Source organism: Phoenix dactylifera, chromosome 15, assembly GCF_009389715.1.
Source record: "Phoenix dactylifera cultivar Barhee BC4 chromosome 15, palm_55x_up_171113_PBpolish2nd_filt_p, whole genome shotgun sequence".
Classification (NCBI taxonomy): domain Eukaryota; kingdom Viridiplantae; phylum Streptophyta; class Magnoliopsida; order Arecales; family Arecaceae; genus Phoenix; species Phoenix dactylifera.
This window is the reverse complement of record NC_052406.1, coordinates 6,586,039-6,600,411: the sequence shown is the minus strand read 5'-3', so window position 1 is coordinate 6,600,411 and position 14,373 is coordinate 6,586,039. Positions and strand designations below refer to the sequence as shown.

Sequence of the window (14,373 nt, the reverse complement as noted above, 5' to 3'; positions counted from 1 at the left end):
ATGATGTTGTAGCTGATGTTCTTTGTTCTTGATGATGATGTTGGTGATGATGCTAATGGTGGTGATGATGTTTGTACTTCCGTGATGATGGTGATAGTTATGCTGACTCTGATATTTTGCTGACCAACATTCTAGAAACAAGTCCTGGACTGAAACCAGTTCTCTATGTACTTAGATGGTCTCATTACTGGTAAGAACTATGTTTAGTTCTTTGATCCAGCGTCTTGTCATTTGTTTTTTTTTTGTTTACATTCTGATGTTGTTCTTGTCTTCTGTATTTCCCAAAGCATGCAGTGGTTGGAGGTTTAGGTTTTTGCACAGGGGGTTGTTCGATTACCTCTCACTCAGTCTCATTAACAGGAATATTGATGAAGTCCGATCTTTTGTAAACCAGGTTTTCAGGTGAGAGGGAAAAACTTGGGTTTTATAACGTTTTAGCTTTTCCAGAACAGGTTTGATGAAGAACAACCTATCATTTTGTTGGCACTAACTTATATTAGGGTGTGTGAACGTATATTATTCGGCGGGGGTAAAGTGTTACCATGATTAGTTAAAACCTGACGGCTAGACAACCACTTAGGGTCTTTGGTTGGTAAAACTTGAAGGAACAGCTTGGAAATGGTAATATATTTTTCCAGCAAAACCCAATTGTCTGGTTCATCAATGGTTATAAAAAAAATTGGTCAACTAATTTCAAAAAATTTAGTGAATGGGAGTTTTCACTGATGTGAGTGGCAAGATCTCATTTACGTGCAAAGCATTCATGTTTGATATGCAGATCTTATTCAAGCTAGTCACTTTTGGTTGTTTCACGTGCTCTAATTTTTTTTTGTGTAGGTAGGCTCCTTCACTGGATATACATAAAAAAGAAGGCGGAGGAGGTAAGAAAGAACATTCTAATATACTGAAAGATGAAGAGGAGGTAAAAAAGAAAAATATCATCGCAGATTGACAGACGAAGAACATCCTAATAGATTGAAAGACAATGTTGGATATATTCCGGTTAAAGAATTTCTTTGCTCTATATTGTTTTAGGTCGGAGGGCTGCCATCTTACGAGGATTTTAGCTACAGCGATCGAGCGCGCTCGCCTCTTCTAATTCTGACCAGAGCAGTTGACCACTAAGCTCTTCAGCGTTGCCACGCTTCTCACCATGGTGAGCCTGTCAGCTCTCAGCAACTATATTTTAATTTGTTAAGGAAGTTGAGGACTTCAGTACAGATGGAGTCGTCGGATGGTTAATTATTTGGATTTATCGGAGATTTTGGTTAGCTGGATAGAGAATTGGTTATCTTCTTATGTGCTTCCTCTTGCATGATTGCGGTCTCTTATGCTTCCCCTCATTTAGAGCACACATGTTCAACACTTGCTAGCACATTTTGGATGCATTTCTCTTCTCTCTTTTTTGGTACAACGACGGCTCACATACGACGGATGTGAATGCGGCCAACAAAATCAGAAAATAATATGCTACCTAGCGAATCTGGTATCAGCTCATGATCTGCCCAAATGAAGCCTCCATAATGATGAGCTACAAAGGATGCCATTCAATTTGCCGCACCGTTCGTCTCTTGATAAATGTGTGTAGCTTGGTGGGATGCGCACTTTCCCAATAGTCTATGAATGTCATAGAGCAACGGCTGATCCTCGACTAGGTGGCCTTGACCCCGAATCCACTCGATCACCATGGCTGAGTCTCCCTCTAAGAGGATACGGTTTGCGCCCGGTGTTCGCCTCGCAAAGGAGACACCCTCCTAGGCCGCTTGAGCTCAGCACACACCACTGACGAGTCGAATATTTGCCGCCCTCCTGCCGCTAACAATCTGGCGTCGTGGTTCCTGATGACGAATTCCACACCGCTACCTCGTCTATTTTTGGCGACACTGCTATCGAAATTTACCTTAAGAAAGTCGGGGGGTGGGGGCACCCAACAGATTGTACAATCTAGGACGCCCGAGACAGCAGAATGGGGGCTTAGGTTGTAACATCAGTAACGGAAATTGAGGATTCCGTTATAACAGGATAACGGTCTTTCGGAACCTGGGAGGTATGGGCGTAAGAGGCAGCGGCGCGTTATCTCCATCACCCGAGAGAGAGAATACGAAGAGAAACCAGGGCAATGGTAGCTTTGGGTGTCTCGTCACCGCCATTTGGGCTCATTTCCTTCGCTTCTTCTCCCTCTTCTTCGCTCAGGATGGCGTCTTCGTTCCCTTCTCTGAAGTCCTCCTTCCACGGAATCCGGATTGGGAGCGGCGTCCGGGCTCTGACGCCATTGCCGTCGCGCGGCGGCAGCGGCGGCGGACGGATGGTGGTGAGCATGGCGAAGAGGCAGGAGGGGATGAAGGATATCAGGGCGAAGACGACGGAGGAGCTCAACGAGGAGGTGATCGACCTCAAAGGGGAGCTCTTCTTGCTCCGCCTCCAGAAGTCCGCGCGGAATGAGTTCAAATCCAGCGAGTTTCACCGAATGCGCAAAAGGGTAAGCTTTTATCCGGATCTTTCCCATCGTGAAAGGTGGAAGAATCACTTCTTCTTTTTTTTTTAATCTCAATTCTTCTTGTTCTTCTGATCAAATTTGGATTTTTTTTCTCCCCTTTCGTATGGTTACTGATATGAATTTGTGTCAAAAATATCGGAAAAAGTGATTTTTTTGCCTGTGTATTTTAGTGTTTTGGCATGTGATAAACGATTTAGATGATGTTAGTTGGAATTTAGTGGGTAGTGGTGTGGTTGTTAATCGAATGGAGGAAAGAACTGCCTGCCAGTTAGGGTTTTGGGATGCTGCGGTGGAACTTCGTAGGTGGATGGGTATCTGAAGATAGGTAATGCCATCAATATGTATGCAAAGAAAAATAAGCTGATCTTGAATTGATAAGTAGGTCTGGAGTTCGGATAATTTATATTCAATGGTATGAAACTTAAATTGTGTCTATTGGATCTTGTTATCAGTTGTTCGGTGACTCAGTATAGTGCATTTAGGAATCAGTTGAAAGACAATCCTATATGATGTACTAAATGGAGCTGATGTTAAAGAAGCTGTTGGGGTGGTGTTGGAAGTTGTGTGTCATGGTTAGTGTTGCTGAGGAGATGTTAATAACAAACATTATTTAGAAATCAGAGTGAAAGGAATAACAATTGAAATCAGTTGAAGTGAAAAGAAAATAGGGTTATAGGTGGCTTAGTATTCGTAGCAAACGTTTTAGGAATACAAAAGGATGAAGAACAACAAACTTTTGAGGTTTTTTGCTTTTTTTCTAGCTTTTCGCTGCTTCTATATAACATCTGTTTCTCACTGAAAGAGTATATAGTTAACAGATTCCATATATGTGCATAACTATAAGGGTTTATTGTCCATGCTAGTGTAGAATACTTTACTTGTCTGATTCGTAACCTATTCTTTTATTAGGATCCCACACATGTCAAGCAAAATGCCTCTATTCCTCCATTAATTATCTAAAACCTATTTCTTCTCTAGCATGTTATTGTTCTCTATCATTTTCAGAAGGCTGATTTTTTGAGGATAAAAGTTCAATCAAGTGGACACTATCATTAACTGTGTGGCATGTAGTAGTGTCAGAATCCAATCATGAAGAATTAGTATGCGTAACATATCACTTTGGTATGATGGCCCAGCATATGAAAACTTCTTAGGTTGAAACTCATGAATTAGCAGCTTGGACCTCAGAGATTTGCATAATCCTCTACCATGACAGCAAGCTGATTTTCCATAAATAAATTATATACGTAGAGGCTGAATCTCTGTATATATTGTAATTGCCCACACAACTTCTGCCTCATCTCTGTAAGCATGGTTATGTGGGCAACCTATGATATTCCTCAGTGTACTTATCCAGGAGTGCTTTTTTTTGATAATTAGTATCTTTCATACAAGGCCTGTTATAGTTTAATTTGGAAAACAATGGCATTTCGACCTGATTATTGTGTCATCGCTGTTGACAATGGATTTTCTGGTCAATAAAACTAGTGATTGATGACCCTCCACTAACATGCAAATGCCTTTTAGTTTATAGTTCATAATCCAGACTTTTTCATCTTCAGTATTTATGGAACATATATTTCAACATGCCTTAAAAAATATTATTCCATTCATTAAGCACCTTCATTGATCAAGGGTGCATTGAAAAATTACCATTTGAAATTTCCTTTCGTCCATATATAAGTCTCAGCATATTGATGAGAGATATTATCAACAATTATCCCTATAAATAGGTGCTAGATGCATCAGTTTTCATGAAATGTCCTAGATGCAATGAATTGTGCATTACAATAAAGTAGCATGCATTATTGCTGCTCAATGCCAAGGTGGACATCTAGTAGAACTAGGAAGATATGCTTAAGAATGGTGCGCATAGGAGGTTAGAACCAGGAAGATATATTTAGGATGTGTTATAATAATTTTACGAGTTCTTGCATGGTACTTTTTAACTGTTGGCTGATGGATTTTGATGGAATATTCGTGTGCATTGAGGACTAAGCGCCCTGACAAGGGAGAAACTTGATTTTATGGTAAAAGATCTAGAAAGAAGAGGAAAGACATGAAAATCTAGATGAATTCATAGAGTTTTGAATAGGTTTTCGTTTGGAGGTTGGTGCATTTATTTCAAGTTATAGTTGATCTCAGTTATAATATATCCAATTGCAACAGTCAAATATTTCTTTGTTGCTGTAAGGCGCTTGTTTTTATCCATTTTTCATGTACTACATTAAACAACATTTACTGGAGATAGCAGTTATGTTGTTGTTTTAGGCTTGTACAATGTATAGATTTTGAGAGGAAGGGAGGGGTCTCCACCTATGATATATTTGCCTAGGTCCAGATACCTGAGGATGCACTATCACTATCCAAGACTTCAACTCGGTACCTCCAGTTGCTCGGCTTAGAAGTATAACCACTGAGGCAACATATGATGTTACTCTTAATTTGTTCATCTAATTTAGGATTAACTTTAAAAATATATGTTTATCCTAAATTGGATGAACAAAAGCCGTTGAATTCGTTGGCGGCTATCTTTTCGTCAATCAACTAGGATTTGATTACTAGTTACATCATCTATCCAGAAAAAAATTGTGTTCTTGAGGGATGAATAATGCTTTAGGCCCAAAAATGTCATTTGAGTTTGATGCTAGTGGTAAGTCCCCTGAATATAAACACCCATCCTAAAAGTAAAGGTGTGGAATGGGATGCTGACTCCTTGGTCCCGTTTTGGGCTTCACATCTTTGGTGCTGTTGGGCTGCTGACTCCATTTCCTTCAATACCTTTTCAAACATGTCAGTTCCACATGTTTGCCATGTATTTTGAAATGATTCCATAACTCCAGTGAGTTTGCAGTCTGCCTCTTCCAACATGGAGTTATTAGGGTAGTGTTGGCCAGAGGAAGGACGCATAGGGTAGCGTAATCTGGAGGTGGGGAGCAGGAGTAAGCAGTGAGAGCTACTGGTAGCTGAAGGTTAATGTGTGGAGAGTAGGAATGGGACTGAAGTACATTAGTTCATATAATGGCATTACAACAATTTGGATGTTTCTCATTAATCTATTGCATAAAGTTTATGTTGAAAATTGGTTTTCTCCTACATTTTAATTCAGGGAAACATGAGGTATAATATGATTTGTAAAATCTATTTACGAGAGTTTGGTCCAAGTCATACTGCTATTTATACAAATCTCTTAAAATTAAAGTCCACAATCTTGGTATCGGATATTGTATTGGTACCATGTTGATACAATATGGATATGCTTGGTAGGGGGGTTGGTTCGGCATACTAAGACTCGGTATACCTCTCTGTATTGAGTCTTGGTTCGGTACCAGTACAGTACGGTATGCGGTGCATTGAGTCTTGCTTCAAAGTTTTTTCTTATTTTGATATTCTAACTGCATTCTTTGACATCCCTCCAAAATTTTCTTTCTTATATGCCTCTTCATTTGGCTAATATATTTATCATATCATAACTGAAACTTAGATAACTTGGAACAATATTGATAGGACATGACAATGATAAGCCCAAAGCTGAATCTTGTGTAAAACCGAACCAAATGCCTACTGTTTTCCACTCTTATGCCTGGAGAACTACTAGCAAAGATTTAATTTCATAGCATTCGAATAATCTAGAGAAATACCAGAACCTAATCACAAAGAAATTGTGGAGGCACGTTATGGATCAGAATGATCTCAAGATACATTTTCTTATGTTTAACCAGGAAGAAGGCTCATTTGATTATTACCTAATCAATTCTTATTAGCTTCTTTCTACCCTTACTGGAAATCAGAGGTTTGTTTCGAAATTTATTATGAATTTAAATTACATCCTAATGTCAGTAGTGTTTTTTTGGCACATAATGTCTGTATTGTTTTTATCTACATTCAGATTGCTCGCATGCTAACTGTGAAAAGAGAGAGGGAGATTGAGGAGGGAATCAACAAGAGACTCTCAAGGAAAATTGACAAACAATGGAAGAAAAGCATTGTTGTGAGGCCACCACCGTCTCTGAGGAAGAAACGAGAGGAGGACAAAGCAGCAGAGGCAGAGAAGTCAACATAAATCGACTTCACGTATAATTACATGCTTGTTTCTCCTGCTCCCTGCAGATTTTTCTTTGTTGAATATGTTAAAAATTAGAAAAATTATAAACTGGCTGGTTTTACTCTTTTTTTGCCTGCTAGATTGTATTAGGAGAGGCGTTTTCCTTTATATCTAATCCTATGATTGCAAATCTGTATTTTGTGGAAAAACTTTCTTGATTCTATTCAATGCAGCCGCCCTTATTTTTCTCAGGGAAAAGAGCAGTGTCTTTTTCAGATCAAGATTTTTGAAGGGCAGAGTAAATGACTACCTTTGGGAGTATGGTGCTTGTTTGTGATGAAAGCTCTGGATTTGTCTTAGTTGCTCCATATCTTGCATGGATTAAAAAAAAGTTGAGGCTGTATTCTGTGCTTTCTTGTCGCAACTGGGATTTGGAACGCTTTCATCATATAACAAATTTTACCAAAAAAAAAAAAGAAAAAAAAAATCCAACTTTAGGTTCAATCTGGAGCCGTTGGGATGCAAGGCCTGCTATGACGGCCATTGCTTTTGTTATCTGTCCAAGTGTATAGATTTTGTGAGGTAACAGGGGATATAGAAATGCAAGAACATTAGCCATCTAGCAACTTTGGAGCAACTAGTTAAAAAGAAACAAGCAGTGAAGTATTATTCTAATAAAAATTCAATGACACCGCACTTCCATAACTAAGAGGAAATCAAATACATGGTGAAGAAAGCTTTTTACTCACTTCATACCGAACTAACAACTACGTGGATCATAAAGGACGCAAGAGGAAAGCCGAGAGAAGCTAGCCTCCAAGAAGCAATTAAAGAACTCTTAAAGAAGCCTGAGGTAAGGTCTATATATATCCTCTGCCCTCGGTTGTGATAAGGTCTATATCCTCTTTGTCCTCGGATCGAAGGGGTCATTGGCTCCTTGGGGCATGGGAGCAAGTTCTAAGAGCAATTCTTTTAACAATGCCAAGTTTTAAGAATCTTCATCTATCTATATCGTTGCTGGAAAGTATTAATTTGTTTATTACTGCCTTAGTTTGCTGTAAACACAAGTCGAAGATGGCATTAACTTCAAGCCGGACTGTGTCATGCTTAAGCATTCAGACTTCTAAATTTAAAATTTTAGTTCCTGTTTTTGACATCCTCGTATCTTTCCCCGGGTTCTCGACATTGCTGAACTGCTTTCACCTTTAGATACTTATCTTCTCTCTTTTCTCGTCACTAGTATACCATGGTTTAAAAGGAAAGTCTATGGAATGTTCATGAATTCAGAGCATTTATGATTGATTGGCATTGCCATCTGATTCGTGTTGTACAATATCATCTTTTTTTCGTAAAGATATTTTTTGTGGAGGATATTGAAGCGAAGAGAGTATGAGTTGAAGGGGAACTAGTATATACTTGCTTCTAGCAGTCTGTTATATGGCAGGGGCAACTGATTCTGGAAAATGTTTGAGGTGGGTGTCTCTCTACGTGGCAATTGGATTATATAAAGAAGTCTACGAAATTGCAAATTTCTATATGGTTGACTAATTTCATTTATTTTGATGATGCACAGAGTTGATGAGTTATTCCCGACTTAATTCATGACATATTCAGCTTTCAGGTCCTCGGCAAAAGGCTTGATTGCTACCAGTATGTTACAGAACCCAACAAAAGTTTGAACACCATATTAGAAATTCTCACTACCTAGAAATCTTTATAAATGTGAAATATAATCTTACAAATGATAATAATATTCTCAAATCTAAATATATACTACATTATCTTATAAATTTGAGGTCACCATACTTTATGATACATGTCAAAAATGTATCCACTGTGTTCGATGGCAACATCAAATGCTCGGATAACAGAAAAATACACTCACCGCAGCAGAGTAGAACAAAGAATAAGAGAATAAGAGAGACGTGCGCATGCGTTTATTAGAAAATTCAAGTAATCCAATGAATAATACTGCGCTCTTATGAATTACTATACAATACAAACAATATGGTACATTAGAATTAGAGAATTTGATTGTCTGCTCAAAGCTACAAAGAAAGAAAGCCAACTAATTTACATGAGTTATCTTCCACTGTGAAGTTTACCCAATAGCATTCGGCTGCACCGCATTCTCCACCTCCCAATTTCTTGTCCTGTCATGCAAATTTATTCACCACAGAAAATAAGATGCACCATTTAGCAACCTAGAGGAAGCTGGTAAGTGTAATTCAAAGATAACAAGGAAAAGTACGTATTTACTTAACAAGAGACAATAAGAATGCTTCATATCAAACAGTAATCATTATGTGAAAAATTCTGCTTGTTTAGGTTACGTAAGTCATTTTAACTCTGTTAATACAAATGCCAGAAAAAAAGAGAGTTGCCTATCCTTTTCCAACAGAGGAAAAGGATATCTTCTAGTTATGCAGTGATATGCCACAAAATTATTACACTTATTTTTACTTAAAAAGTCACAAAAATATTACACTCACATAGTCTGTGAAAGCTGCCTCCAATTTATCAGTTGGTGAGATTGAGGATGCCTCTGCAAATAGCTGCTGCTCACAATGCCAGTGTCATCAGCCACAAATTGCTCCGAACGGCTAGACATCGCCGGAGGGGACCAAACCGGAACCAGACCACCATCTCTTTCTGTCCAGCTACTTGATGAGTCCGCTGTGGACTGTGCAGGTCCTTGCAGCCTGGCTGGACTGAAATGTCGAACAACATTATCCCTCAGCGATCGAAGGCCACCTCTATCGTCGATTCCTCCTCTCTGAGGCTCCGCATCGAAATTTATATTTGATGGCACTTCCTGTCTGCTATCTCCTGCGGTGTTCCCTAAATCTGTAGAAACTTCCTCCTCAACTCTGACTATTGAAGAAGTCATGGTAGGAACCATCTGATCTTCATGTCTCCTGTCTCCAGCTGGGGAATTATTAGTGATCCCAAATGGTTCATGGTGCACTTCCATTTGCATTTCTTCAGGAAAATCGATCAGTGGTAGCTCCGAGGAGTCGCCAAGGCCTTCTTCCATTCCATTCTCTATTGCAGCTCTTGATGCAGCTTCAAGCTGCCACATCTCTGCAAGAGCTTCCTGCAGTCTGGCTTTCGCTGCAGCTATTTCTACAATGGGAAGAGGGTAGTTGGAACCCAGTTCAATTCCTGCGGCTCGTAGTACAGATTCAGGTGCATCCCATGGGTGGTGTATCCATTCAGTTGGCAACCTGGCCAGCTCAGGAAGCCAGCGACGTACATATTCTCCATTTGGATCAAATTTGTACCCTTCAAACTGTAGATTCCAACAGTAGATTTGAAAGCAGGAAGGCATTAAGGGGATTGATAGCATACGGAATATTTAGTGTTAAAAACGCATAGAGATGTTATCTGAATGCATGATATATAACGTACGACATAATTGCATCAAATATAACTTCATGTCATGGTTTAAGCCTGGTTAAAAGCTACTGGAAAAGGCCATACCTGAGGGTTATCAATGCGATCCAACTCGCGACCATCAGGAAGAGAGCCGGAAATATACTGCCAGCCAAGGGCATCGCTTTCAAGATCAGCATCTAAGAGTGTATCCCAGAAATACTTCATCCCCCACCTCCATGGAAGTTGCAGGACCTTCACAAAGAAACTGGATACAACCACACGTATCCTGTCATGGAGCCAGCCAGTTGCCCAAAGCTCTCTCATGCCAGCATCTACCAGAGGATAACCGGTTCTGCCTTGCCTCCAAGCTTTGAAATAACCCTCATCGATCACCCAAGGAAAGAACCTAAGGTGAGATAAAAGAGGCCTCTCATGACTGCAGGGGTGGTTGAAACTCAGGTATCTGGAGTACTCGCGAAGGCCGATAGATCTTAGGAACAAGTTGCAGCTCTCTTCACCTGCTTTGTTTCCCTCATTAGTCCACAAAAGTTGCTTCATGCGAACAAGGTGAAAGACTTTGCGGACACTTAGCTCCCCAAAGTGTAGATGAGGAGAAAGAAGGGATGTAGTCGCAGCGTCTGCTTTCTTCCGATTGAGAGAGTACTCAATGAGCGGCCCATTGATAAACGCAGTCAGGGACTTATCAGCATTGCGCCATCCTGGTGACCACGCTCGAGCAAGAAGAGCATTGCTTCCTTTCTCAGACTCGTCCTCAAAGACCAGAGTATCTGAGGGGCACATTGATACATCACCTGACAAAACAGAGTGGAAGACCACTTGAGAAAGGATTCTTTTCATAAAAAAAAAAAAGAGAAAAATCTCTCTCTCAATGGTCTGTTTTAATTTTGATATCACAGGAATGAATAATTCAGAACGAAAATTCAAAGAAATAGTTAAAACCTATATATGCAACTGTTTAGATAAGGAATATCAAGGTCTTTGAAGATGGAGGTTATAGTTCAGCTTAAAGCTAGTAGGATGGATAAGAAGGCGAGATTAAAGTACACACAAGTTCATGATAAATAATAAGCAGCATGTTCACTAACTTCAAAATCACCTTATATTGCAAAGCAAACCTGATCATATCAGATAAGACAATCACATTTATGCTTATAATTCTGCTATAAAATGTCTGAAATGCCTACTCAGCATCGTATCAATGTGCCTTTTCTTGACAAAGGCATAATAAATTCCTGAAAGGGCTGAGAATGTATAAACAGTAGTTAAATTAGCAAAACATCCCAAGTCAATTTATGCAACAAAGCATGGTCTGTGTACAATAATAACTCACTGTTAATCAGTAGCTAGATCATTTGGTAGCACAATTGTTTGATATTGACATGATCTTAGGATAATTTTTAGATTGTTTGAGCACATACAGAAGAGAGAGAGGCCTTGATGCAACGGTTAGGTTGTTCCATCGTGACTTGAATGTCATGGGTTCGAACATGGAAGCAGTCTTTGTTTGCATGGGGATAAGACTGCAAATATCCAACCCTTCCTAGATCCTGCAGTGGCTGGAGCCTCGTGCCCTGGGATGCTCCTTTTGGTCGTTTATAGAAGCATGCTACCAACTGACCTACTACTTGTTCGCATAAGCGAGCACTACTGCTTAGCAGCATCCATCCTACGACCCACAGTCTGTTTACAACGGCATGGAGGATGTACCGCCATAGTATCAAGTGCCAACACAGAGATTTATCAAATTCAGTAGCAACAGCAAGTGACACTATGAAATGTTCTAAGTTCAATTTAAGGCTGACCTAGGTCGCAATAGATCGATCAGCAATGGAAGAGTAAAAGGTGCAGCCTCATAAACACAGGTCATACCTGATGTTATTCTTTTGGGGGGAAGCAATGGTGCTGCTGGATCATAAGGCATGCTAAGGCATTTACTCCAGAAAGGTGCAAAAGTTGTAAATGGCTGGCCATTTTCATCATAAACTTCCCATGGTTCATAGAGCAAATCCGCATTGAACGAACGGACTGTTATGCCTCGAGCAGTCAGAAGTTCTTTCAAACGATGGTCCCTAACAAGAGACACAGGATCTGGAGAAAAATCAGAAAGGATAGTTAGATGCCTATAAGTAAATAATCAAGATCTGTGCAGCTGCAGCCTGTCCATTTTAATCACTCAGCAGCAGTGCAACCACAAGTCAGATACAAAGTGGGACATGATAAATCGGAAGATAGTTTTTTTTTATCCTATAATTTATCAGAATGCTTTGCATGCTATAAATTATAAGAATGCTTTAGTTGAAGTGCCTGATCATCAAATTCTCTGGTACAAGCCAAGAAAAAGAATAGACAAAACAAAACAGTGGCCAAAAAATCAGAGGAAAGATAGCAGTTTTAAGCTTGAAATACTACAGTGAATTCAAAACTCGCAGGAGCAGCAGAAAAGAAAGAATAATTGTCCACATGTTCAGTACTGATCAGAAAAAGAGGAAATGGATCGAAGGTAAAAGTAAATCGAATCCTGTAATGGGTGCAGGAAAAGATCCATGTCCAAAATAACCAATTCCCATTTTTCGAATCCTATGAATCTGACTCAAACTTTGCACAGCCAGATGATTATACAGCAAAGAGAATATATCTTCAGAACAACGACAACGAAGAAAAGGCCCAAACGAGGAAGCCGGTATTAAGAATAAAGAAGAGCAGAAAACCATTAGCAAGGTGTGCAATTTTCTTACTGAGATCAGAAAAGTAGCATTTAATAATTCAAACAAGTATCAACTGCCACACTCCTTAGAAAACCTAACAAAAAAAATGGAACCCCGCTCCATATATTGTGAGCCATGGGAATTGAATAACAGAACGGATTTTCTCCAAAAGAATAGTATAACAGGCATGCAAATGAACAAGAGCAAAAGAACAAGGGAGGCATTAGAGAACTCACAGATGAAATCTACAGAAGAAGCATCATATGCAACCATGTGAGAATTATTATAATAGGAACCCCAGGACACATCAAAATTTTTCTAGGAATAAAATAAAAACAAACAGCGGATCACCCTTAATAAATTGACTAAATAATCAAAGCCAATCAAAACACAAGAATAAAAGGGGAAGACCATGATGCAGCCAACTTCAGCTAAATAGAAACACTTAATAATAATAAAACAAAGGCTGAATTGAAAAAGATCCTGAGAAGTTCATTTTTACAAAGAAACAACTAAATTCACATCCCCCATACGCAAGGATACAGTCCATCCAATTATGATGCCAAACTGATAAGCAAGTAGACAGCCTTACTCATCCTATGACCAAAGGAAAGGAGAGAGAGAGAGGGGGGGGGGGGGGGGGGGGCTAGAGAGACAGACTGACCATAGAGGTGGTTGAAGAAGAGATTGGTGGCACCAGTGGAGTGAACAATCTCTAGGAGGGTGGAGGCAGTGTCAAAAGACCTCTTGGTGATGAGGGAGGTGCCAAGGCTCCTGAGGGAGGAGTCCAGGTGGAGGAGGCTCTGGCTGAGCCACCACCTTGACACCCTCCCAGGGTAGTAGAGACCCTCCTCCTCAGGGGCCCAGATGAACACTGGCACCACCTCCCCTAACCTCACCCCAGTTGCTAGTGCTGGGTTGTCCTCCACCCTCAGATCCCTCCTGAACCATACAATACCCCTGCTACTGCTGCTGCTGCTGCTACCAACACGGCCAGGCATCATTCTATGGTGTGTCTCTCTGTATTCCTTCTTTCTTCCTCCCAAAAAAATGGGAATAGGTGAAGATCAGATCATGTTACAACTTGCACCATGCTGCAGGGGAAGAGGGGTACTGCAGGCAGCAAATGGCTGCTAGGCTGTGAAAATTCTTCTCTTTTTTCTTCTTTTTCCTTTTTTTCCCTCCTCTCTTTCTTTTTTTTGGGTGGGGGACGGCTTCAGCCCAATGGATGTGGAGATTGGGATGATTGGTTTTGATTTTTCTTTTCTATTTTGTTGTTTTTGATTTTTTTCGTTATGGTTGTATGGGTGGTTTTTCTTTCATTATCAGGTTGCTTTCTTACCAGTTGTCTTTTTTTTTTTATGTCTTCTTCCCATCTCTCCAGCAATTTTGATGGCAATACCTCCTGGAATTGGGAGGATAATCTCAGCCACCCTGCCTCGACAAATATTTATTATCCTTTCCTTGAAATTTTGGGAATATGGTTAGCAGCATCATGATCTAGGCTTATCCTTGCATATCCCTTTGCAAATGGTAATTTAAAATCTCTTAGTAAGGCTAGTTTTTAGTTGCCTACTTACATTTATTATCTCTTAGTAAGGCTAATTTAAAATCTCTTATGTATACAAGGAACAAATATTTGATCAGCAGTTAAGTTAGTCGAACTACTCTTTCATAATACAGATCTACATATATTATCTCTTTGACCTGCTCTAATGATCATAAGA

At 39.8% G+C, this 14,373-nt stretch overlaps 2 protein-coding genes across 2 annotated transcripts; one reads left to right on the top strand and one right to left on the bottom strand.

Annotated features, from left to right (window-relative positions):
- Positions 1-1,162: 1,162 nt before the first annotated feature.
- Positions 1,163-6,793, top strand: LOC103707914 (50S ribosomal protein L29, chloroplastic-like). The gene is made up of 2 exons (XM_008792628.4): positions 1,163-2,479; positions 6,387-6,793. Exons 1-2 carry the CDS (start codon positions 2,120-2,122, stop codon positions 6,558-6,560), a joined length of 534 nt encoding a protein of 177 aa, XP_008790850.2. The 5' UTR covers positions 1,163-2,119; the 3' UTR covers positions 6,561-6,793.
- Positions 6,794-8,449: 1,656 nt separating this feature from the next.
- LOC103707915 (cryptochrome-1-like) lies at positions 8,450-13,848 on the bottom strand. Its single transcript, XM_008792629.4, has 5 exons — positions 13,311-13,848; positions 11,811-12,029; positions 10,026-10,732; positions 9,035-9,834; positions 8,450-8,695 (listed from the first exon to the last, which is right to left on the bottom strand). The coding sequence occupies exons 1-5, from the start codon at positions 13,648-13,650 to the stop codon at positions 8,644-8,646; spliced, it is 2,118 nt and encodes a 705-aa protein (XP_008790851.2). The 5' UTR covers positions 13,651-13,848; the 3' UTR covers positions 8,450-8,643.
- Positions 13,849-14,373: the final 525 nt, after the last annotated feature.

Bases quoted from the DNA above. Each gene is read 5' to 3' on its own strand.
- LOC103707914 (XM_008792628.4), top strand. From the start codon at position 2,120: ATGGTAGCTTTGGGTGTCTCGTCACCGCCATTTGGGCTCATTTCCTTC. The intron at 2,480-6,386 runs GTAAGCTTTTAT...ATCTACATTCAG, and splicing joins TTCACCGAATGCGCAAAAGG to ATTGCTCGCATGCTAACTGT.
- LOC103707915 (XM_008792629.4), bottom strand. From the start codon at position 13,650: ATGATGCCTGGCCGTGTTGGTAGCAGCAGCAGCAGCAGTAGCAGGGGT. The intron at 10,733-11,810 runs GTATGACCTGTG...CTGTTTTGTCAG, and splicing joins CCCCAAAAGAATAACATCAG to GTGATGTATCAATGTGCCCC. The intron at 9,835-10,025 runs GTATGGCCTTTT...TGGAATCTACAG, and splicing joins ATCGCATTGATAACCCTCAG to TTTGAAGGGTACAAATTTGA.